At 55.6% G+C, this 24309-nt stretch overlaps 2 protein-coding genes across 4 annotated transcripts in view; one reads left to right on the top strand and one right to left on the bottom strand.

Annotated features, from left to right (window-relative positions):
* Positions 1 to 6061, top strand: part of HCN3 (hyperpolarization activated cyclic nucleotide gated potassium channel 3) — a 10032-nt gene extending 3971 nt beyond the window's left edge. The window contains exons 3-8 of the mRNA XM_081026237.1: positions 652 to 813; positions 1219 to 1437; positions 1826 to 1972; positions 2275 to 2515; positions 3328 to 3492; positions 3866 to 6061. Coding sequence (XP_080882363.1) covers positions 652 to 813; positions 1219 to 1437; positions 1826 to 1972; positions 2275 to 2515; positions 3328 to 3492; positions 3866 to 4566 — 1635 coding nt within the window. The 3' untranslated portion in view covers positions 4567 to 6061. The remainder of the gene's footprint in view (positions 1 to 651; positions 814 to 1218; positions 1438 to 1825; positions 1973 to 2274; positions 2516 to 3327; positions 3493 to 3865) is intronic.
* Positions 5392 to 24309, bottom strand: PKLR (pyruvate kinase L/R). Of its 3 annotated transcripts, XM_081026239.1 has the most exons (12): positions 24154 to 24309; positions 13622 to 13768; positions 12482 to 12664; positions 10238 to 10329; positions 10015 to 10146; positions 9723 to 9909; positions 9115 to 9385; positions 8846 to 8996; positions 8389 to 8541; positions 8128 to 8294; positions 7261 to 7442; positions 5392 to 6633 (listed from the first exon to the last, which is right to left on the bottom strand). In XM_081026239.1, the coding sequence occupies exons 1-12, from the start codon at positions 24215 to 24217 to the stop codon at positions 6527 to 6529; spliced, it is 1836 nt and encodes a 611-aa protein (XP_080882365.1). In that variant the 5' UTR covers positions 24218 to 24309; the 3' UTR covers positions 5392 to 6526. The 3 variants fall into 3 exon arrangements, with proteins under 3 accessions (XP_080882365.1, XP_080882364.1, XP_080882366.1); XM_081026238.1 differs by lacking the exon at positions 7261 to 7442 and having other exon boundaries at positions 24154 to 24283; XM_081026240.1 differs by lacking the exon at positions 13622 to 13768 and having other exon boundaries at positions 24154 to 24239.

The raw sequence follows: 24309 nt of genomic DNA, 5'->3' as shown, positions 1-24309 counted from the left end.
GGGGAGCCAGGAATCCCAGGGAGTGGAAGAAGCCAGGGTTTCAGGGCAGCAGAGTTTAATGGTTCAAGCGTGGGTCCTGCAGTCTCATTGCCTGTGGTCAGATCCCAGTTTTACTGTTTACTAGAGAGACTTGGTTTCCTCTTCCATAAGATGAGAATATTAAATATACTTGCATATGATAAGGTTATTAATATAAGGATTCGAGGAGTTAAGCACGTAGAGCGGTGCCGGCACACAGTTTAAGTTCTCAGCAAATTACCTATAACAATGATTATTATCGGAGGGGAAGAGGGCTGCTGGCATTAATTCTTCTACACATGCCGTGGGGACATTATACTGTGAAATGCCCCCTCCTCTTTTCCAGGCTCCACCTGGGCAGCTTGCACAGCAGACCTTTTTGAGTTTCTGCTGTGCTGCTCACTGTGTGATTCTGGCCACATGACTGGCAGTGATTTCCTGTCTCTGAGAGGAGTAACACGACCCACTTCATATCAGCTATATATGTGTGTGCTGTACAAATAATGGCCACGTTGTTCAAACTCATGGGGCTGGGGCCAGAGAGACATTCAAAGAGAATTTGCAAGGCTGGGAATGGAGGGGGCCGGGCAGGGAGGGTCCCTGTCCAGAGCGGCCCTCCCTCGGACCCCTCAGATCTTTCACATGACCTATGACCTGGCCAGTGCTGTGATTCGCATCTTCAACCTCATCGGGATGATGCTCCTGCTGTGTCACTGGGACGGCTGCCTGCAGTTCCTGGTCCCCATGCTGCAGGACTTCCCGCCCGACTGCTGGGTGTCCATCAACCACATGGCGGTGAGAACGCCCCAGGGCGCTGCGTCCTGGGCCTGCTCAGGGCTCTCCTTCGGGAGCAGCAGGATGACCGCAGGGGGCAGGAAGTGGGAGATGATGGAGAGATGACCAAGAGAGAAGGCCTGAGTGAAGAGGTGGGAAGTAAGAGGAGCAGGGAAAGAGCCCCCGAGCAAGTGTTTGTGTGTCAGTGGGAGCAGACAGGGAAGGAAACCTAGGCAGAAACTGAGGCCCCCAAGCTGCAAAAGCGGCCCCTCCTGCCTCAGGAGCCCCCCAGAACCAACTGAAGTGCCTCTTAGGAGGCGGGTCGGAAGCAAAAGGGGCAGGCAGAAGGACTAAGAGAGAAGGGGGCAGGAGGAGAATGAGGCTCGGAGGGCCCTCTGCCCAGCTGTGCAATACTTTGCCCCCCAGAACCACTCGTGGGGCCGCCAGTATTCCCACGCCCTGTTCAAGGCCATGAGCCACATGCTGTGCATTGGCTACGGGCAGCAGGCACCGGTAGGCATGCCCGATGTCTGGCTCACCATGCTCAGCATGATTGTGGGTGCCACCTGCTACGCCATGTTCATCGGCCACGCCACGGCCCTCATCCAGTCCCTGGACTCCTCCCGGCGCCAGTACCAGGAGAAGGTGAGCAGGGGCAGGAGGAGGAAGGGGTGGGCATGGAGGGCTGCTGGGGGCTGGGCGGCTCCCCCGGAGGCCCATTCTGACGCGTGCCCATGTTGGGTCTCTGTCCTTCCTTGCCCCATGTCCATTTGCCCCGTGCCCCTGTGTGCACCTTTTCCTTGTTTGGACCCGTGCCCCTGTCCTTGGACACCGCCCTCTGGGCTTTCCTGTGACTGTGCTTTGTGTCCTCCTTGTACCCACCCTTATCCCTATGCCCTGCTGTGGCCCCGTGTGTCCCCTTCTGTCTCCGTTCCCTCGTCTGGGTCTGGCCCGTGTCTGTGACCTTCCCCCACATACGCCCGCCTCCGTGTCCTCTGGCCTGCGGCCCTGGCTGGGCTGGCGCTCCCTCCAGTACAAGCAGGTGGAGCAGTACATGTCCTTCCACAAGCTGCCGGCCGACACCCGGCAGCGCATCCACGAGTACTACGAGCACCGCTACCAGGGCAAGATGTTCGACGAGGACAGCATCCTGGGCGAGCTGAGCGAGCCGCTGCGGGAGGTGGGCCGGGAGGGCGGGGCCTGCATGGGGCGCCATGGGAGGCCAGGCCTTTGGGGGGCTTTTACGGGCTATGAATATACATGGGGAGGGGCTGCAGGGATCTGTGTTTTGGGGGATGGCCCTTGGAGGGCTCATGCAGAGCTCTGAAGGCAGGAGCTGGGGGATGGTCCCAGGCCCACTGAAGCACCCCCATCCTTGCAGGGCATGACCCCAGGGGCGGGGCCTCTGGAGACAGATGAGCTCCATGGGGGTCCCTGGGAGCAGGGGGCACAGCCTGCCTGACAGGCCCCTCCCCTGCCCAGGAGATCATTAACTTCACCTGCCGCGGCCTGGTGGCCCACATGCCGCTGTTCGCCCACGCCGACCCCAGCTTCGTCACGGCGGTGCTCACCAAGCTGCGCTTTGAGGTCTTCCAGCCGGGGGACCTCGTGGTGCGTGAGGGCTCCGTGGGCAGGAAGATGTACTTCATCCAGCACGGGCTGCTCAGCGTGCTGGCACGCGGCGCCCGGGACACGCGCCTCACTGACGGATCCTACTTCGGGGGTCAGCGGGCCTCAGGGAGCGTGGGGGGGGGGCGAGCAGAGGATGAGGGGCAGCTGCTCCTCTGGGTCAGGGCAGAATCACAGACTTCCAGCCTCTGCCCGGCTCATAAGCAGCGTCTCTGGGCCTGGAGCTCTGCATTTTTAAGATGCTTCTTAAAAGAGATTCCAACGCACACAGGCAGGTTGTCCATTCTGGGCCACTGAGCCTCTTAGAACCCACTCGCGGTGACAAGCCTGAGAGGAGGGACAGAGGAACGAAGCAGAAGCGTGAGCTTGGTGGCTCCTTGGTGGTGTGACTCAGGGACCCAGCCCGTGGCAGGCAGTGGGGGCAGTTCTGCAGCTGCTGTGCTAAGTGACTTGAGCCTCGTGTAATCTCAGTCCCTAAACCACCCACCGCCCTCCGGAGTCCCTGTGGTGTTGCCCTTTGCCCTCTGGCACTGCTTTTCTCCCCCTGGGTTGGCCTTGGTATTCATTCGAAGGAGTGGGAGGGGAGGGGTACACAGAGGGCGCTGCACCAGGCCTACCCCTTGGGATAGAGCAGTGCGGGTGGGAATCAAAGTGGCAAGGGATTAACTAGGACCCTTGGGACCAGCAAGACCGGCCTGTTTGTCGGCTTTAATTTGGAAAGAGTGAGTACCATCATTGTGCCGGTCTGGAATGACAGGGCTTGGAGCAGTTAGGGACCCTGGGTGGGTCATCGTTTGCTTCTCCCATCTGGGGAGGAGCCTGGGGAAGCTGGGTCAGTGGCTGCAGGCCCAGTGAGAGGGGGTTCTGGGGACAGTGGTTCTGAAGGCTTCCCCCCAATTTCGGCAGAGATCTGCCTGCTGACGCGGGGCCGGCGCACAGCCAGCGTGCGGGCTGACACCTACTGCCGCCTCTACTCACTCAGCGTGGACCATTTCAACGCTGTGCTGGAGGAGTTCCCCATGATGCGCCGGGCCTTCGAGACGGTGGCCATGGACCGGCTGCACCGCATTGGTGAGGCCCGCCCCTGTCCCGCCTGCCCCGCAGGGCCCTCAGCCCACAGGCATGGCAAGAAGCCCCAGCGCCCCAGGGCCCAGGCTCAGTGCTTGTGTCATACCCCGGCCCACCCAGCCCCCGCACATGCCCCCAGGAGGCCTTTCAATAGCGTCTCACTGTCCCTGTCTCAGCATCTCCTAGTCCTGGACACTGTGGGCGTCGCCATGCCCCAAGCCCTCCTTCCCCAAGTCCCTGACACTCACCCTCTCTGACACATACTCTCAGACCCTGACCCTCTTCCTCCAACCCCACATCCCACCCCGCCGCCATCCCTTGGCCCTCATAGTTTTTGATATGTTTATCTTGGTTTCCTTCCCGGGACAACTTCCAGGCAAGAAGAACTCCATGCTGCAGCGGAAGCGCTCTGAGCCGAGTCCAGGCGGCGGTGCGGGCATTGTGGAGCAGCACTTGGTACAGCATGACAGGGACATGGCCCGGGGCGTGCGGGGCCTGGCCCCAGGCACAGGAGCCCGGCTCAGCGGCAAGCCGGTGCTATGGGAGCCACTGGTGCATGCGCCCCTGCAGGCAGCAGCCATGACCTCCAGTGTGGCCATTGCCCTGACCCACCAGCGGGGCCCCCAGCCCCTCTCCCCTGACTCTCCAGCCACTCTCATTGCCCGCTCCGCTCGACGCTCTGCAGGCTCCCCAGCTTCCCCACTGGTGCCTGTCCGAGCTGGCCCTCTGCTGGCACAGGGGCCATGGGCATCCACCTCCCGCCTGCCTGCCCCACCTGCCCGAACCCTCCACGCCAGCCTGTCCCGGGCTGGGCGCTCCCAGGTGTCCCTGCTGGGCCCCCCCCCAGGAGGAGGTGGCCGGCGACTAGGACCTCGGGGCCGCCCACTGTCCGCGTCCCAACCCTCTCTGCCCCAGCGGGCAGCAGGTGATGGCTCTCCTGGGCGGAAGGGGTCAGGAAGTGAACGCCTGCCCCCCTCAGGGCTCCTGGCCAAGCCTCCAGGGACAGCCCAGTCCCCCAGGCCACCAGCGCCTGAGCCAGCCATCCCCCGGGGCCCCCAGCTCTCTGCCAACATGTGAAACCCTTAGGCAAGCTCTCGGGTGCAATAATGTGTGCCCAAGGGCATACGCCTCTTGGGGCTGGCCTGAAGCACTGCCCTATGGGAGTATCTCTCCGACTGCCAAGAAGAGGGTCCTGCCCTCAGCTCAGGCACCCCGCAGCCTCCTGACCCATTCACCCATCCATCCAACATACCGCGCCACCGTGCAAGGCACTGCCAGGCGCTGCACATCTCCACTGCCAAGTCCCAGGGACGAGGCCCTTGGACGAGGGTTTTCCCTGGCCGTGGTCCTGCCAGGTGCAGGCCCGGGCCCATGATCCCACCTTCTAAGCACAAGTACATCACTGCCAAGTAACTAGATGTCTGTTTTCCGTGACCCTACAGGTTCTGCCTGGCATGGTTAGCTTCCTGACCCCTAGCATAGCCGGGCACTGCCAATGACCTGTGCCCCCATTGCTGTGAATCCTCAATACTCGTGGGTCCTCAATGTGGGCACCCACCTTCACTGCCATGTGTGGGCTCTCCCTGTCTATACCCCCGCCCCCCCCCCGAGTGGGAACACACAACTCCTGACAAGTTCCCTGTGCTGTCTGTCTCTGTGACAGAACTGTCTCTGTCAACTGGGAGCCACCTCCTCCATGGGTCCCTGCCCACTGGTGCCCCCCTTGAAGCTAAGGGATGATTGGCACCTCCTTATTTAGTGTGCCAGCTTAGATCCCCCAGGTTGGGGGCTAGTGGCTGAATCCTTACATGGCATTTTTTTTTCTTCCTCCCTTCCTGATTTATTTATTCTTATTTATTCATATTTATTCAATCATTTAATAACTGTACTTATTCATTTGCTAGCTTTGTTACCAATTCACTTTATTCACCCATCCCTTTATCCACTCCTCGCCCAGTAGGGAGACAGGAAGGGGCAGGGCTCCCCCACACCAGCTGCTGTGGTCCTTGCGCAATTCCACTGGTAGCAGAGGAGCCCTCTCCCTACCTAGGTAGGGACAGGAAGGGCCACCGGAGCGGGAAGGGCTGTTCTTTCTTTTAGGGGATTTTTCCTACTGAGTTTGCTGTAGGTGCAGGAGTAGGGGGAGGGCCCCAATATCTGAGCCTGGGGAAGGCTAGGCTAGCCAGCACCTCTGCCTTCTCAGGGACAAGGGAAACCCCTTACCCCACCCCGTCTCCAGGCCTACTCTGCAGCATCCAAGAATGTGGGGCCAGGACCCTTTTCTCCTGGGTGGGGACTTCTGGGGTTCTGGGTGTGTGGGAGAAGTTTAATCATTACTTCCAAACACCTGGTTTAAAAAGAAAATAGAGACACTCGTTTCGGCTCCTGGTTTGTGTGTGGGAACAAAGTGGGCATGAAGGGATTTCTGGGAGCAGGAGACACCAGGGCATCTCACCCAGCAAGGCATGAGGTGGCCCTGAGAGCGGCCAGGGAGGGGTCATGAAGACAGCTCACCAGGCTGTCAGTGCTCCCAGCACCCACCTCCTCTGGCTTCCCCAGAAGTGCTTTGATGTCACTTTGTTACAACGAAGGAAGAGGTGGCACTCCTCGGGAGATGCCCGGATTATCATGAGGGCCACATATGAGAAGATCAGACTCATGGACATGAACTATTTCTAAAATGGTGATTCTGTAGAGACTGCACATGAGTCCCCCGCCCCAGGTGTGGGAAACCTGGGGAACTAGAACTAACCCGTAAGCTGGGATTCAAGGCTCACAGCATGTTAGGGTCAGCGGAGAGCACCGGGCGCAGGCATTGCACGACTGGTGCTGCTGGCTGGCCAGTGCTTAACTGCACAGACTTTCGGGGCCTGCATGAAATGGAGAAGGGAAGGGGCGGTGGACCGGGGCAGGTGGCAGATGTGGGCTCGGGCAGGTGGCACTGGGAGTAGAGAAGACAGACGGAGGGCATGGGGCGGAGGGACCTGGGAGGAGGGCGGGGGTCCAGAGCCGGCTGTGTCAGAGGGGGAGGGGCATCTCAGGATACGCTTAGCACCCGCATGATGTTGGTATAGCCAGAACCAGGTCGCCAGCCTGTCACCACAATCACCAGGTCCCCAACACGGAGGAAGCCACGGAGCTTTCCTGGGGGGAGGGAAGGCGGCATCAGCCACTGAGGGACCCGAGCCAGCCCTGTGATGAGCAGCAGCCACCACCGTCTACCTCCTCAACGCCGCCCTGTGGGGAACGAGGTCCCTGAGGCACGCTGCGTGGTGCCTGCCACAGGCGGCACCATGGGGACTCTGACCACTGCAGTGCATTAGGGCTGCAGGTGTGCCCGTGGGCGGCACGGGCTGTGTTGCTAGGCAGCAAGTCTGTCCACCTGGGTTGCTATGCCGATAGGAAGAGGTGAGGTATGCTCAGAGCCACTTTGAAATTAGGTTGATGTTCCAGCTTCTCTAACGGGACCGGGTCCCGGGTCGCCTTTCTCCGTTCACCTCCTGCGCCTTATGTCACGCCAGGCTCTAGCCATCTGGTGCAGGCAGCAGCTGGGCTGACTGCTTAGGGACGGCCCTGGCCTCTCTCTCCCTCTGCCCTCCTCCCTCAGCACGTCCCATGGAGACCAAAACATCTCTGAGTCTTACTGAACCCCACGGAGAAAATCTGGGACGAGAGGAGAGAGGCAAGGCCCTTTGGGTGGGTGTGAGCAGTGGGCTGGGGCTCATGATCCTAATCCGGGGGTGGGGTGGGGAGGACTTCTAGGCGGCTCACCACTTTCAATGCCAAACTGGACACGGCGGTCCACATCGTCTGCCCAGACGGCCTCTGGGGGCTCACGGTAGAGCAAGGGGAAGACTCCTCGGCATAGGTGGGCCTGGCGGGCAGCCTGGGCAGAGCGGGTGACAGCAATGACCGCTGCCCGGGGTCGGTACCGAGACAGGAGCTGGGCTGAGCTGAGGGAGGTGGAGAAGGTCAGCCCAGAACCGTGAAAGAGTGCTGACCCAGGAAACCAGAGCTAGGTTCTGGTTCCAGGTGTCACCAACAGGCATCATATTTCTCTGGGCCTTGGTTTTCCTCACCTATAAAGTGGGTATAAGAATGCCTGCCTTTCTTACCACACAAGGAAGATAGGAGATAATAACACGTACATGAAATGAGATAGGAAGGAGAAACCTCTTTGAGAAACATAAAACCCCTCTGAGAAGGTGCCATTACACAGTACTTCACTTACAAATGTCTGCTTAATTCTCACAGCCCCGTGAGGAAAGGGAGGAAGCTTTAGAGCCTGGGTGACACCCATGGTGTCATTTCAGAGCAAAGACTTGAACTCAGACCTTCTGGGCCCTTCTGCAACACCTCAGCAGCGTAAGGTTTTGGGGGTGAAATGCAGAGGACTTGCTTCTGAGCCCTAGGAGCCCACCTGGCCTGGAAGCGACGTTCCCAGCGATGCCATCTTCCCCCTCCAGCCCCTGGGGCTCCCAGACCCGCCCTCCAGGTACCAGGTGCCATAGTTACCCCTCCTCTTGCCCCAAATTAATACTCTTCACTTCTGACGACAAGACAAAGCCCACGCCTGGGGCCCATCCCAGGCTGCCCCTGACCCAGAAGCCCGTTTTAGGGTCCCCAGTGTCCCCTCACCGGCCAGTCTTGGTCAGCACGACGATGGCAGCAGCACAGCACTTGAAGGCAGCCTCTACAGCACCGATGGCGGTGACTTCGGTGGGATCACGGCTCAGGGGGGCTGCCCGGCGCAGCTCCTCAAACAGCTGCCGGTGGTAGACGGCGGCCTCTGCCTCCCGGGCAATCTGCAGGCAGCAGGCGGTCAGCCTGGGCAGGGGCCCCGGGGGCTGGCTGGGGGGTGGCCATGCGGCCCATTGGCCTGGCACTCTGAGCTCCTACCGCGTGCTGCATCATCACGGCCTCCACGGGAAAGCTGCCCTTGGCGGTCTCCCCCGACAGCATGATGCAGTCGGCCCCGTCCAGCACGGCGTTGGCCACGTCACTCGTCTCTGCCCGCGTCGGCCGGGGCTTGGTAACCATGCTCTCCAGCATCTGGGGGACACGTACAGGTCAGAGCTACAGCAGTCACACTGTGAGGAGGGACCCTGCCCAGCTACTTCTCTGACATCCATGCCCTCAGAGCGCCCTGAAAGCCCGGCCAGTCACCAAGTCAGTTCTCCTGGCAGTTCAGGCCCTTCGTCTGAAAATGAGGGTCACAGTATCTCTTCTTAACCTCACTGTTTGAGGAGCAAACACTGGACAGCTAAACGGGTTATCGACCTAAGGTGCAGGTATTCACCCTCAGGTGTCCCCAAACCCACAGAGTGTCCCAGCCCTCTCCAGGCTCACTCCAGACCTGTGTGGCACAGACAACTGGCTTGCCCGCCAAGTTGCAACGTCCAATCATCATCTTCTGAGCCAGGAAAACCTTCTCAGCTGGGATCTCGATACCCAGGTCGCCCCGAGCCACCATGATGCCGTCGCTCACCTCCAGGATTTCATCAAACCTGGGCAGGTGGGGAGTCAGGGCTGGAGAAGAGCCAGGAGATGCCAGGGACAGGAAGTGGGAGAAGAGGGGCCATGGGGCTGGTTAAGGGCCTGATGGGGACAAAGGCCAAGCCTCACTTCTTCACGCCTTCGTGGTTCTCAATTTTGCTAATGATCTTGATGGCCTGTCCTTCCGGCCCCAGGGCAGCCCGGACGGCAGCCACGTCACTGGCTTTTCGCACAAAGGAGGCAAAGACGATGTCCACGCCATGCTCCACCCCGAAGCGCAGGTCTCGGGCATCTTGCTCGGACAGCCCGGGCAGGTCCACCTGGACGCCCGGCAAATTCACGCCCTTCCGGCTGCCCAGGACGCCGCCGTTCTCCACCTCGGTCTCCAGCCCTTCTGGGCCTGCAGGCGTGGAAAGAGCCAGCCTAAGCCAGGGGTGAGGCGGGGCGCAGCGTCGCGGCACAGGGACCAGGGGCTTGGATCCCCGAGGGGTCAGGAACCACGTCCTATTCGCGCCTGGGCCCTCGGCCTGGGCCCCGCACTGAGCTCGCGGCGGATGTCTGCGCGAGAGACGACTACGCCGCCGGCCCAGCCCCGAGCCAGGTGAGCCCAGCAGTCTGGATGCCAGGGGCTCGTGGGACGGGTGGCAGGTGTGGTGGGTGTACCGCGCGGGTGCGGGAGCCGGAGGGCAGGGGTGGGCCAGCTCTGCACGCGGCCGGGCCGCGAGGCGAGTCCGCACCGATTGTCTTGACCGCCAGGGAGATGAGCCCGTCGTCAACGTAGATGTGGCCCCCCACCGGCACGACCCGGGTGATGTTGGGGTAGTCCACCCACACGGTGTTCGCGTCTCCCCGCGTCCGGAACGCCGGGTCCACGGTCACCAGCACCCGAGAGCCCTTCACCAGCTCCACTTCCGCCTCTGGGCCCTGGGGGCGGAGCCACAAGTCCCGCGTTCGGCTCCTCCCCTCGCCCCGCCCCCAGAGCTCTTGCCGCTGCGCTCTGCCGCCCCCTGCTGGACGCCCGCCTCTCACCCCCTGCAGGATCCCGGTGCGAATCTCCGGTCCTTTGGTGTCCAGAGCGATGGCCACGGGTCGGTAGCTGAGCGGGGAAGCTGCAAAGCTCTCCACCGCCTCCCGGATGTTGGCGATGGACTCAGCGTGGTACTGGGGACGGAACGAGCGGGGATTTCAGGGGAAGCTGGCCAGGACCCCCGGCATCCTCTAGCCCCCCGCGTCCCGCCGCCCCTCCCCGAACCTCGTGCGAGCCGTGGGAGAAGTTGAGTCGTGCAATGTTCATCCCGGCCTTGATCATCTCTTTGAGGCGCTCCACAGAGCGAGATGCCGGCCCTGGAACCAGAGATCCTGCTTAGACAACTTTCTCCCCAAACCTCAGACCACCGAGCACGCCACCACCCTCAGACACCGCCCGCCACAGAAGTCACGTTCCCTGACCCTTATTATCTGACGCAGCCCCTGCTCACGGGTCAGAAACTCCGTTCCCCTCTCCAGCCAACACCTGCCTCCTTGCGGAGGCAGCACTGCGGTGGGAGGGGGGCTTGGAGGGGCGTGGGCTGTGTGGGGGTAACCCCAGATTATGAGGGGGGTATATCAGGGGATGGGGGCCCGTAGGGCATTTGGGGTTCGGGGCTGCAGAGCTGATGGGCCTCATATTGACTGGGGAGAGTTAAGTTGAGGGGCCCTGCAGCCCCTCCTAAGCCAGTTCTTCCATTTGTGCACTAAGTCTCCGGCTGGCCTGCTCAGAGACAGATTCAGCCATTTCCAGACATTAATGTCTTCCTTCTTATCTGATCATTCTTATCAGCATGGAAACCTGCTGTTCCTTCTTCATCATAAAAAAAAAATCTCTAAATCCGTTTCCCCTCCAACTCCAGTCCTATTTATTTTTTTTCTTAAGTGTGTTTTTCCAGGGCCCATCAACTCCAGCCAAGTAGTTTTTTCAATCTAGTTGTGGAGGGCGCAGCTCGCAGTGGCCCATATGGGGATCCAACCGACGACCTTGTTGTTAAAAGCACCAAGCTGTGAACCACCTGAGCTAACCGGCCACCCCCAGTCCCATTTCTTTGCTCTCCTTTGCAGCAAAACTCATTGTAAGAGTTATCTGTCCTTGCTGCCTCCAGTTCTCCACGCCCTATTCTCCTTTGCACCCACTTCAGTTGGCGTTGGCCCCCATCCCTCCACTGCATCTGTTCCTGTCAAGGTCACCGAGAATCTGTGTTTTTGCTAAATCTAACGGTCAATTCTCAGTCCTCATCTTAGCTGGCCCATGTGCAGCAAGGGGCACATGTCCTTGACGTACCTTTCTGGCTTCAGAACACCACCTTTCTCAGTCACTCCTACCTCCCTGGCTCTCCTTAGCCTCTCTTTCTGCCCCCCTCCCCTGAACATTAGATGTGCCATTCTCTTCACTGTCATTTCACCTTCATGCCGTTGGTGGTCTCAGCTGGTCTCAGGGCTTTAAGTACCATGTATATGCCAACAATTTATATCTCCAAATGAGATCTCTCTCCCAAACCCAGAGCTGTGTGTCTGATCGCCTACTCCGCACCACAGGCGGATGTCTAATATGCAGTCAGCTTGCCCCCAAATGAACTCCTGATTTCCGTCCCCTCCCCCCCACCTGTCCACCAGTCTTTCCTGCTGCGTTGATAATGCGTCCTTCTAGTTCCTCAGGCCAAAAACCTTGGGATCACCCTCACCCCACATCCAATCTATCAGGAAATAAATCCTGTCAGCTCTACCTTCCAAATCAATACATTCAGAATCGGACCACTTCTCACCCCCTGCACTGCCACCACCTGGTCTGAGGCAGAAATACTGCAGGAGTGGCTTCTGCCCTTGTCCCCACCCCCACCTCCAATCTATTTTTAATACAGCCGCCAGCGTGGGTCTATTAAGCATCAGGAAGAGCCTGTCTTCCCCACCCTCACCCCCAGCTCAAAACACAGTAGTCTCCCTACATGGTCTTCCCCTCGCCCCCAATCTCTTCATTTCTGCTACTCTTCCCTTTGATGGTTGCTAGCCATGCCCGCCTCCTTGACATGGGGCCTCTGTGCTCACTGTTCCCTCTGCCTGGAATCCTCTTCCCCAGATGCGTGCATGGCTCATTCTTTCATCTTTGCTCCGTCTTTGCTCAGGTCTGGTTTTCTCAGTAACGGCTCGCCTGCCCCTCACCATGCTCTGTTGTTCTGTTTCCCCATAGGATGGTACTTAGCACTTTCTAACACACTAAATAATTGATGGTGTGTATTATCTATTATCCCACCCGGCTAGATCATCAGCTCCCCAAAGGTAGGGATCTTTGTCTATTTCACTGATCTACTCCCAGGGCTCAAAACCTTATCTACCAAGTGCTCAGCAAATACTTGCTGAAGGAATGACTCTGTTAAGTACAGAAGAGTCTCAAAGGAGACAAAAGACGAGGAAGCACCCTGAGAAACACCACGGGGCCACGAGGCTGCGGGGCACGGAGGGTGCTTACCGATGGTGGCGATGATGCTGGTACTGCGAGCAGCAAGAGGCTCCGAGTCGATGTCCAGCAGGCAAAGGTGCTCCAGGAAGGTGTCTGCCATCGCAGCCGACAGCTGCTGCCGCTGGAAAAAGGCAGTGCCCAGCTCCTGGCTCAGCTGGGCCACGCTGGCCCGTCGCAGGTACCCCGCTGGGCCTGCAGGAGAAGGGGCTGCATGGGCACCTGCCTCTGCTCCCTGCCTTTCACCTCACAAACCCTGTGCCCCTTCCCGCAGCTTCCTGGTCTTTGTGAGCTGGCCATTGTGCGTATAGTATCTGATGTGATCACGAGGATCCCAGGAAGCAGGGATTGTTACATGCTCTGTAATGATCCCCATTGTACAGATGAGGAAACTGAGGCAGAGAAAGATTGAACACATTGCCCAACAGCATATAGTTCCTAAGTAACAGAGATGGGATTCACATCCAGGCCTAACTCTAGGCGCAAGTTCCTGACTGTTTAGCTATCTGATCCCTCACAACCCGACTTCTTGCCCTTCAGCCGCTGGCCTTCCTCAGCCTCAGCCCCCCTTGATATCTAGTCCACAGTGACCCCTCATTATCCAGGCCCAGTATCAGCCAGTTCCCCTTCCTTAAGTCCCTGTTTTCTTCTTCCAGGTGCTGACTCCTTCACCCCCTCCTCTGAGTATCCTCAGCCCCTTCAGTGCTACCCCAGGACCTGGCGTCCCCGTAGCTTGACCCAGCCCAGAGGAGCCGCTCCAGCGTACCCTCCATGCCACTGCACGCCTGCCTGCCGCGGGTGGTCTGCTCCAGTGTCGGGCTGTCAGAGGCATGAGGCCTGGCTGGGCGGGGGCGTTTTGCCGACTGGTTAAAATGTCAACCAGTGTCTCCTCTGTCATTGGAAGCCGAGGGGTCAGAGTCCAGGAACCACGGGAATGTCCCGTGGCTCCCATTTGCAGGCTCCCCTCTGCCCTGCCTCCAGGGGCTGGGAGAAGAGGCCCGGACCAGAGTCCATAACTTAACCCCGATGAACACAAAGGCCCCCCAGATCCCTCCTAGCCAGCAGCAGACATGCATCTTTTGCACCCTCGTCTCTACTGATTTCCACCCCATCTTCCCCCTCTCTTCACTGGCTGCTGGAGACCCTTCTTACCTCCTGGAGCCCCAGTCAGGATGGATTTTGTTAAATCCCTGCGGGGTTTAGAGACACATGTCCAAAGTTGCTGCGCTTGTGTGTTCTTGTTCTGGATTGACATGCTTTCAAGTGCAGGAGTGGGGCTGCAGGAGTGGGCTGCCTGGACTGTGCAGAGAGGGGTACAGGGTGACACAACTGCTGTCTTATCTAAGGGAGCCAGAGAGAAGAAAAGGGACACACCCGGCAGGCCGCCCCTGGCCCCACACACAGTCCCTCCCCCAGACCTACTGGCTCTCTTCCCCTGTCTTCTGGCATTCCTCCGCTCTCATCCATTTTTCCTGATAAATTGTAAATCCATTCATACTGTCTGGTCGTCAACCTGAACAGAGATTTGTTTTGCCAGTGACATGGCCCCTTTTCTTTGCCCGTACTGAAGTTAGCCCCAGACGGCTCTGGGAAGCGGGCTTTTGGGGTAGGGGCTACAGCTGGAGGACAGGGGTGGGGAGCACAGTGACAGTGTGGTGGGGTTCTCTGGAAGGGCACCGATAGCATCACCATCACCCTAACCTGGGCTGCCATTTGCTCACTGACTACGCTCCAATATTTATGGAGCACCTACTCTGTGCTGGGTCCCGAGGACACAGTGGTGAGCAAAACTGGCAGAGCCTTTGTCCTTCTGTGGAGTTTACAATATGGTGGGGAGACCGACTACAAACAAGTAGCAAACAAATTAGTCTGTGAGTACAAAGTACGAAAGTGCTAAAATAGAGACAATCAGAACAGAGTAGCCAGTGGGGAGAAAGGAGGGGAAAGTCTTTGAGATGAGGTGGTCAGGGAAGGCCTCTTTGATGTGGTCATATTTAAGCTGAAATTGGAAGGATGAAAAGGAACCAGTGGGGACAATTTGGAGCAAGGAGTTTTCTGTGGGGTTGGAAATAACATATGCCAACGCCCTGAGGATGGAAGGAGCCTGGTGCTAAGCAGAGGGAACACTGAAGCCTGAAGCGAGGCCATGTTTCTGGAGGGGAGGGGTGTGGTCCCTGGAAATCGGAGACCTCAGCAAGGCCTTGGAGGGCACTGGGTTTACCCAGGGGAGTGACATGATCCCACAGATGCACTCGGTCCCTCTGGCTGGTGGCTGGAGAATAGACAGTAGGTGCAGGGTGACCCGTGAGGGGTTTTAGGTGTAATCCAGTGGGAGGTGATAGACTGGCATAGTGGCGGTGGAGATGGAAAGAGGGGGACAGATCTGAGATGAATTTTGAAGAGCAGACAGGCTGGAAAGACAGAGAGATGTGGGCAGAGGGAGCTGGAGGTTTCCATCTCCTCAAGGAGCCTGAGGAGCCTGGCTTGCGCAGCTGGGTACGTGGTAGGGCCACTCACCCAGACTGGGGAAGAAATGGTTTGCAGGGCAAACGTTCACGGTCTCCGTTTTACCTTAGGTAAGTGTGAGAAGCCAATCAATCACTAAAATCAGTAGGCACGCAGTGGGGCCTGTCCGCCAATGCCTCGTGTGCACCCCTCCCCTGATCATCACAACAACCTAGAAGGTTAACAGCCGGTTTCACAGATGAGGGAACTGGGGTGAGCAAAGTGAGCGGGCGTCTTCGGTTGCCACTCTAGATCCTTTCTCTACCCTTCTCCACTCTGCCCAGGGGCCGGGAGCCTTCTGTAGGGCTTGGCCAGTGGAGAAGGGCCCTTAGAGAGAAGGAGACGGAGGAGAGGGAGGCTGGGCATTTACCTGCCCCTGCCCCCTGCAAGGCTGCTGTGCGACCCAGCTCCTGCCGGCATCCCTCTCCCTCCAGATCTGAGAAACCATTCTCTCCCCATCCCCTGGGCGCCTGAGGGTGGTACCGAAGACCGCCATTACCCCATCTGGGGTAACCTTTGTGTATAACCCTGTTATGAAGCACTCCTCAAATTACCCAGTTTGAGAAAGTCCTCAGTTTCCTGATGGAACCCTGCTTGTCTGGGTGGAGCTGAGATTCACGCCCAGAGAGTGTGACCCCAGGACCCGAGCTTTAAGGTCCATTCCTTCCTTCTCGCGATGGTTTTGGTGACAGAGATGGGAGAAGCCTGGGATTCTGGTTAGAGAACCAAGAGGCTAGAGAGTGGGAAGGACTTCCCAAGGCGGATGAGCTTGAGGTCCTAGGCTCTCTACACAGAAGACAGAAAGAAGGAAGATGGACAACAGTTACAGCCAGAGGGGACATGACAGACTTCAGGGCCTGGGGACCTGTGCTTGGGGACTGGACAGGGACATGTTTACGGTTGGCCTGGCAATTGTGAACTGATTCCAGGACCAGCCGAGAGGACAAGAATCCCAGAAGTTCAAGTTCCCAGGGGCCAACTGGGACTTGGTGCCTTAAAGTGGCCCCTGTCCTATCCAGCTGAGGGACAGAAGCTTTGGCCTGAAATCAAAGAGGAGAAGCAGTCCGGCTGACCCTGGGGCCACAAGTGACCACGTAGCAGAATGTGCACTTTGTCACAGGGTCAGGCAGCCCTGAACAGGAGGCCTGTAGGTGAGAAGACCTGAGAAGGACAACAGGTCACAAACAGCACAGGTGACTCCAGCTTCTCAGGTAAGGTCTCTCCTCATCCCCATAACGCTGCTGTCCTCAGAGACACACAGAGAGCCGCTGGCAGGCCGCCCGCCCCCCCACAGAGACACCAGCATGGAGCGGGCCTCCATCCCCTACCCCCGCCCATGTGGCCTCTGAGGGTGTGAGGTCACCAAGGTCAGGTTCCTGCCCAGACAGCTGAGAGACAGGAATAAATAAATAAAGCATCAGGCCTGATGGAGGTGTGTTCAGAACAGAGGGCACGTGTGGAACCTGGGCCTTGCGGGTGAGGGGGAAGTCAGGGATGACACAGAGCCCCAGTGCTGGGACACATGCAGGCACACACAAACACCCCCATTCCACGCATGCACACGCGACACCCTGACCCTCCCACACACGGAGTCCGCCCGCCACAAGCACACGCATACAACAGATGCCCACAATTCCAGATACACCTGACCCTCAGGCACACGCATGCACACGCACACTCGTGAGTCCAAGGTCGTCCTCCAGCCCAAAGCAGCTTTATTCTGCAACCCGACGCCCGCCCGCCGGCTCCCCGGGGACAGCGCCTCCGGCCGCCTGCGAGCGGCGCCCGAGAGCCGGGAGCCTCGGCTGGCGGGAGGGCGAGGCCGGGGCTCTGGGCCCGGGAGGCGACGACGCGTGTGCGAGCCCGGCCGGGTGGAGAGACGTGTGCACGTCAGCTCCGTCATCTGCAAACGGAGATAAGGAGCCTCCGGGAGGCGCGGCGCGATAAGGTGCGCGGACGTGCGGCGCGCCACCAGCGAGCTCCGGGACAGTGCCGTCCCCGCGCCGCGCGTGCCGCCTCCCCCACCTCCCTAACCAGACATCCGGGTGGGGCCCTGCGCCTGTCCCTGCACAGGTGCCGTCAAATGCGTTCCAAAGGCAGTCACACTCGAACAATTGTGCAATTCACACAATGACACAGTTCGGTGGCACGAGGTACAGGCCAAGGGTTTCTCCCTTCCCGGCTCCCCAGCGGCCATCAGACTTCTGAATTTTCTGTGTATTGTCCCAGAAATAGACAATGCAGGTGCAAACAATGTGTGACCTTTCCCTTTTTAATGCAAAAGGCAGCCAGGCCTGTACACTCCAGTCTCTCTCTGCACTTAGATCCCGCTCTCCTTGCTTACAAAGAAAGGACTTAATGTTGTTCGTAGCTTTTGTAATGGGCCCCCTGAACTCCACCGGTGGAACCCTCACTTGCATGGGGGGAACCGGGAGCATGTCCAGAGAGAACCTAGAGGCACAGGTCAGCCTGGGCCCAGTCTCTTTCTTTTTTACGAAAATCGTGGTAAAATACACATAATACAAAATTGACCATTTAAACCATTTTTAGGTGTCCAATTCAAGTACATTCACCATATTGGGCACCATCACCTCTATCCATTTCCAGAACTTTCTCATCAACCCAAACAGAAACTATACCCTTTATACAGCAGCTCCCCACCCCCAGCACCTGGTAACTTCTATCTAACTTCTTGTCTCTGAATGTGTCTACTCTGGGCCCCGCATACACGTGAAATCATGCAGTATTTGTCTATGACTGGCTTTTTTCACCCAGCATAATGTACTCAAGATTCCTCCATGTTGTAGCACGCATCAAAACTTCCTCCCTTTTTAAGGTTGAATAATAAATATTCCATCGTCTGTACAGACCACACTTTGTCGATCCACTCATCTGTCCACGGCCACGTGGGCTGTTCCCACCTGCTGGCTGCAGTGTCTATGCGCTCGGGGCTTTGGCTCCTGCTGGAGCCTTTTGTGAAGGTCTCGCACGTTTGTCCACTTCCTGCGTTGCAGGTGGGGTAGGGCAGAGGGCTCAACGCTGGTGGGAGGGGGGAGAAGCACAACAGCCCCACCCTAGAGGGGTTGGGGAGCAGGAGGCAGGGGGAGACATGGGGAGCACACCCACTAGCGTCCCCATCACACTCAGAGAAAAAGCCAAAGTCCTCGCAAGGCCTTGCTGCCTCAGTCCTCCTCCTCAGCCTCTTGCCCCTTTCATAGCCTCTTTCCTGTCACACTGACCTCTCTGCTTCTCACACAAGGCAGGTAAGCTCCCGCCTTAGAGAGGGCTGGGACACTCGTGCCACTCGCTGTTCCCCCTCTACCTTCTGCTCTGCCTTGCTTATTACTTCCTGGCTCGGACTTTTTTTAAAAATATTTTTTAATTTTTTTTTTCGGGGGAAGGGGAACAGGACTTTATTGGGGAACAGTGTGTACTTCCAAGCCTTTTTTCCAAGTCAAGTCGTCCTTTCAATCAACTAGTGTCCAATCTTAGCTGTGGAGGGCACAGCTCAGCTCCAGGTCCAGTTGCCATTTTTTCTAGTTGCAGGGGGCACAACCCACCATCCCTTGCGGGACTCCAGGAGTTGAACCGGCAATCTTGTGGTTGAGAGCCCACTGGCCCATGTGGGAATCGAACCAGCGGCCTTCGGAGTTAGGAACATGGAGCTCTAACTGCTTGAGCCACCGGGCCGGCCCTGGCTGGGACTTTTAACATCTGACTTCCTAATTGTGTTCCCCTCCCACCTAGAAAGTCAGTCTGAGAAGGGCAGGGATCTTGTCTGTTTTGTCCACTGCTTTATTCCTAGTGCCTTGTATGCGCTCAGTAAATAACGGAATGATGAGTGAATGGTGAGGGGGCCCAACCCTCAGTGAGACTCAACAGGGTCCGGCCGGCCCAGCCTCTCCTGGGCTGCAGACCCTCCCCTCCAATGGCCGCCTCTCACCCCCACGGTGGGGGCCATGCTCCACCGTTCAGCCCCCCTTCCTCTCTCCTGTACCTTCTATTAGGACAAGGCAACTCCTTTTTGCTTCCTTACCCTCACCCCATCCTGCCCCGTCTCCTCTTTCTGCATCTTAGTGAAACTGTGAGTCTCTCACCACCCATATCTGACATCAGCCAACAAAACCTGCAGATTCCAAACCCACCTCCTCTCTGTCCTCACTGCCGCCTACTGTGGCCTGCCTCTGCTCATCAGTTGCCCAGACCTGTCCTGCCTAGGGTCTCCATCGCTGGGGACCCCCCCTGCAGGGGAGCCTTCCACTGCAGCCAAAGTTGTCTGTCTGATAATCAGGTCTGGCGGCGGCCGGTTGGCTCAGTTGGTTGGAGTGCAGTGCTCATAACACCAGTGTCGCCAGTTCGATTCCCACACTGGCCAGTGAGCTGTGCCCTCCACAACTAGATGGAAAACAATGACTTGACTTGGAGCTGAGGGGTCCTGGAAAAACACACAGTTCCCCAATATTCCCACCCCAAAAAAACCCCAGGTCTGATCAGCCTATGTTCAGCCGACTCATCAGGGCTCGCCAAGACCCTCCCCATCTGGACTCGCTCACTGCCCTAGCCACAGCCACTTCCTTTCTCCACTCCCCAGCGCACCTCAAGCCCTTGCCCTCTGAACACCACCTACTCTCTCGGGGCCGTGCCTTTGCACACACTGTTCCTGCACCTGTGTGCTCGTCCCTCCCTTTGTTAAAATTCCTTCACCTCCTCTTGAGACAGGGTAGTTAGCATGTTGCTAGGTAGACAGGGGTGTCCCTGGTGGAATAAGCAAAAAAGCAGCCATATCCTGAAACTCCAGGTTCTGGAATGTCTCCTTTACTCCATGAGAATGCGTCTTGAGGTTAATAAATGATCTCAAATCCCTTTTGGCTGGACAAAGGAGCAGATCTGATAGATAGGAATGGGTGGTTCATTAATCCCTTCAGGATTAACAGGACAAATAGGCAAACAAGACAAACCTGATAGATGAATTCCATTAGAAGGCTCCAGCCTTCTTCCCCAAGCAGGCAAGGGAAGACATAAAAGTAAGAGCTTTTGCCTCAGTCACTGGGCACCCCCATTTGGGACCCCCTCCCGCTCGGGAGCTGCAACCTCTTCTCCTGCCTCTAATAAACGTTCTTCCTTTACAACTCTTTGCCTCTCCCTGGTCCGTGTAACCATTCTTCGGCTTCAAGAGCTCGGCCCACAGCCAGAAACTGCTGGCAGAGCCAACACCATTTACATCACTATGGCACCATTAGATGGGCTTTCAGTCTCCTTCTTCTGTTCAGTTCAATTAAACACATACATCACGGGTGCCCGCCCGGTGGCTCAGGCGGTTAGAGCTCCATGCTCCTAACTCCGAAGGCTGCGGTTCAATTCCTCAAGCCAAGGGATGGTGGGCAGAGCCCCCTGCAACTAAGATTGAACACAGCACCTTGAGCTGAGCTGCCACTGAGCTCCCGGATGGCTCAGTTGGTTGGAGCACAAGCTCTGAACAACAAGCTTGCCGGTTCGATTCCTGCATGGGATGGTGGGCTGTGCCCCCTGCAACTAAGATTGAAAATGGGGACTGGATTTGGAGCTGAGCTGCGCCCTCCACAACTAGATTTGAAAGGACAAGTTGGAGCTGATGGGCCCTGGAAACACACTTTTCCCAATATTCCCTGATTGAAAAAAAGAGGTGAGGTAATTAACCCCAATACAACCAATACATAAGGATTGAAGCCAGGCTTTAGACCCAGGACTGAGTACCTGAGGCTTCTTGGTGAGTGGGTGAGGGGTGGCTCTTCCCAGGGACCTAGTGTGTTTAGGGGTCTGGCTCATTGCCCTGCCGAGTGTTGCCCGGGGGGCCTAGGCTGGGCCTGGGAGAACCCTTCCTCACTTATCTATTGCTCTCTCTGGGCTGAGCTAGCTGGCATATACCTGACTCCCATCAGAAGACAAGCCAGGTGGATATTAAATCAGCAAGGCACCCGTCTCCTTGAGTCCTTACTCCCTGGACCCCTGATGGAGCAGGCTATGCCCCTTCCTGAAGCGTCTTCAACCCTGTTAATGTCCTTCTTCCTTGAGTTATCACTTGCTCTCTGGATTGCTCTGGGCTTCTTTCAACTCCTCTGTATGGCCCTTATCTGTATACTTTGTTAATTCTCCTTTTTGTCTCCCACCCCCAGCCCCAGCCCAGAGGAGAGCAGTGACAAGGGAAGGAAGAAATGGGTCAGGGGAAGAACCCACTGGCTCTCTGGCGGTGTCCCTGGTGAGACCACCTACAGACTTAAAGGGAGATGAGGTTGTTTCTCGGTGTGGCTCTGCCACTTCTGAATGTAAAGCTTTGACCAAGGTAATCAGGCCAAAGGGGAAACTTACTGTGAGGGCTCAGTGAGCTCATGGGTGCGTGAAAGTACAAATTTCAAATGCCAAGTGACCCAACAGAAAATGAAGAATGTGCTATGCTTCTCAACGAAACAGCTGCTCATCCAGGGCAGCCTCCCCCACTCGCTCTTGTCTCCATTTTCTGTCCATCCTCTTCCTCCTGGTCCCTTCTGGGAGCTTCATGTGCTACAAAACACAGCTCCGGGAAGTGTTCCTGAGTGGCCTCACCTCACGCCAAGCTACAACAATAGGTAGGAGTGCCTTGCCAGCTGCATGGGGTTGAATGGGGAAGAATGAGGTGACAGGTGGGGCCTTCATGGTACAGGTGGGGGAAGTTGGAGTTAGAATTCCCTCTTTTTCAGCTTTGTGCTGTTCCCTAAGGTGTTTCCTAGCACCCAAGGCTTTTAAAGATTTTATTGGAGAAGGAGAACAGGATTTTATTGGGGAACAGTGTGTACTTCCAGGACTTTTTTCCAAGTCAAGCTGTTGTCCTTTCATTCTTAGTTGTGGAGGGCGCAGCTCAGCTCCAGGTCCAATTGCCATTGCTAGTTGCAGGGGGCACAGCCCACCATCCCTTGCGGAAGTCGAACTGGCAACCTTGTGGTTGAGAGCCCACTGGCCCATGTGGGAATCGAACTGGCAGCCTTCGGAGTTAGGAGCATGGAGCTCTAACCGCCTGAGCCACCCGGCTGGCCCCAATGTTATTATTTTTTGCTTACGGACTCCACTCCCAAGATGGAGGTGGACTGGCCTGCAAACTCAAACCTGCAAAATGAGATCACCGTCACACCCCCTCACCTGGATTGTCCTTTACTATGTAAGGACATTTTTCTGGACCTCCCTCTAGTTTTCCAGGTAGACAGTGAGTTTTAATTTTTTTCTGTTTTTATTTTGTGTATGTGTGTGTTAAAATATACATAACATAATTACCATTATACAAAACAAATATACCATTTGTTACTGTAACAAATTACCATTTTAACCATTTTTAAGGATACAGTTAAGTGGCATTAATTACATTCACATTGTTGTGCAACCATCACCACCATCCATTTCTAGAACTTTTTAAATCTTCCCAAACTGAAACTCTATATCCATTAAACAATGAATGACTCCCATTCCTTCTTTCCCGCAGACCTGGCAACCACCATTCTACTTTTTATCTCTATGAATCTGACTCTTCTAGGCACCTCACATAAGTGGAATCATAGAGTATTAGTTGTTTTGTGTCTGGCTTATTTCATTAGCATAATATCTTTAAGATTTATCCATGTGGGAGCATGTGTCAGAATTTCCTTCCTTTTTAGGGCTAAATAACATTGCATTGTATGGAGAGGCCACATTTTGTTTATCTGGTCATCTGTTGATGGACACTTGAGTTGGTTCTACCTTTTGGCTTTTGTGAATAATGCTGTAATGAACATTTGAGTACAGTTTTTGTTTGAGTCTCTGTTTTCAGTTCTTTGGGGTTTCACCAACATTGTTTTTTTTCATTTTTGAAAAAAGCTATAGTCATCCTAATAAATGTAAAGTGGTATCTCATCATGGCTTTGATTTTCATGTTCCTAATGACTAATGATATGGGCATCTTTTCATGTGCTTATTGGCCATTTGTGTATTTTCTTTGGAGACATGTCTGTGTAAGTCCTTTGTCTATTTTCTAGTTGGGTTTCTATTTTTGCTGGGTTTTAGGAGTTCTTCATATATTCTGGATATTAAACCCTCATCAGATGTATGATTCACAAATATTTTCTCATTCTGTAGGTTTTCTTTTCACTCTTTTGATAGTGTCCTTTGGTGCACAAAAGTTTTCAAATTTTGATTAAGTTCAATTTATCTATTTTTTTCTTTTGTTCCTTATGTTTTTGGGGTCATACTTAAGAATCCAGTGCGAAATCCAAGGTATGAAGACTTACTCCTATGTTTTCTCCTAAGACTTTTATGGTTTTACCACAAAAAATTCTGTTGGAATTTTAATAGGGATTGTTTTGAATCTGCAGATTGCGTTGGATGGTATTGGCACCTTCGTGTGGAATATTTTCCGTTTGTTTAGGTCTTCTTTAATTTTTTTTCAGCAATGTTTTCTATTTTTCAGTGTACAAGTCTTTCACCTCCTTAGTTAAATTTTATTTGTAGGTATTTTATTATTTTAGATGCTATTGTGAATAGAATTGCTTTCTTTGTTTCCTTTTTGAAATTTTTCACTGCAGGTGTGTAGAAACACGACGGAGTTTTGCATGTTTTCTTTGTACCCTGCAACTTTGCTGAGTTTATTAGCTCTAGCAGCTTTCTTGTGGATTTTCTATGTATCCAATCATATTGTTTATGAAATACAGATATTTTTACTTCTTTTCCAATTTGGCTGTTTTCTTTTTCTTGTCTAGTAGCTCTGACTAGAATTTCCAGCACAATGTTGAAACAGCAGTGGTGAAATCGGGTATCCTTGCAAAATGATTTTTGTTCCATAATGACGAAATCCATTTAGGTCCTAGGTGGTTTGGTGTTTCAGGCACCTTTCCAGATGGATCAAGTTACTGCGATTTGGGAGGGTTAAAGGAGGCAGAGCCACGATGTGAAGCCATGATTAGCTAAGCAAGTTAAGCTGTGTGTGTGTGTGTGTGTGCGTGTGTGTGTGTGTGTGTGTGTGTAGGGGTGAGGCTTCTAATTTCTGCTCTGTGTCTTACTTTTCTTGAACCCTTAAAACACTTTCTGTACACTATCTCATGGTATTATCCTAGTTTAACAGATGAGCTAAGCCAGTTTTAAGGAAGTTAACCGGGGAGTCAGAGAAGTTAAATGACTTGCCTGAGAACCAGTAAATGACAAACCTGGTCCTGCTGGGGTTGTAGTAACAGTCGGGGGCACAGGAACATGAGCCAGAGCAGACGTCATTCGCAGCCGGTTTCCAATCTCTGACTACGGACCGCCTCCAGGCCCACTCCGCCGCTGTGCCGTCGGATCCTGCTAGTCTTTTGGCCTTGGGC

Source organism: Rhinolophus hipposideros (genome assembly GCF_964194185.1).
Source record: "Rhinolophus hipposideros genome assembly, chromosome: 19".
NCBI lineage: Eukaryota > Metazoa > Chordata > Mammalia > Chiroptera > Rhinolophidae > Rhinolophus > Rhinolophus hipposideros.
The sequence above is the reverse complement of the archived record's forward strand: the minus strand, read 5'-3'. Positions and strand labels throughout refer to the sequence as shown.

Coding starts and splice junctions, on each gene's coding strand:
- PKLR (XM_081026238.1), bottom strand. CDS start 24,217: ATGACGTCTGCTCTGGCTCATGTTCCTGTGCCCCCGACTGTTACTACA. Junction 13,769..24,153: donor TACAACCCCAGCAGGACCAG/GTTTGTCATTTA, acceptor CTCTCTGCACAG/TCCAGGCAGCCCACTCCTGC. Junction 12,665..13,621: donor CCTGACTGGGGCTCCAGGAG/GTAAGAAGGGTC, acceptor CTTCTCCTGCAG/GCCCAGCGGGGTACCTGCGA.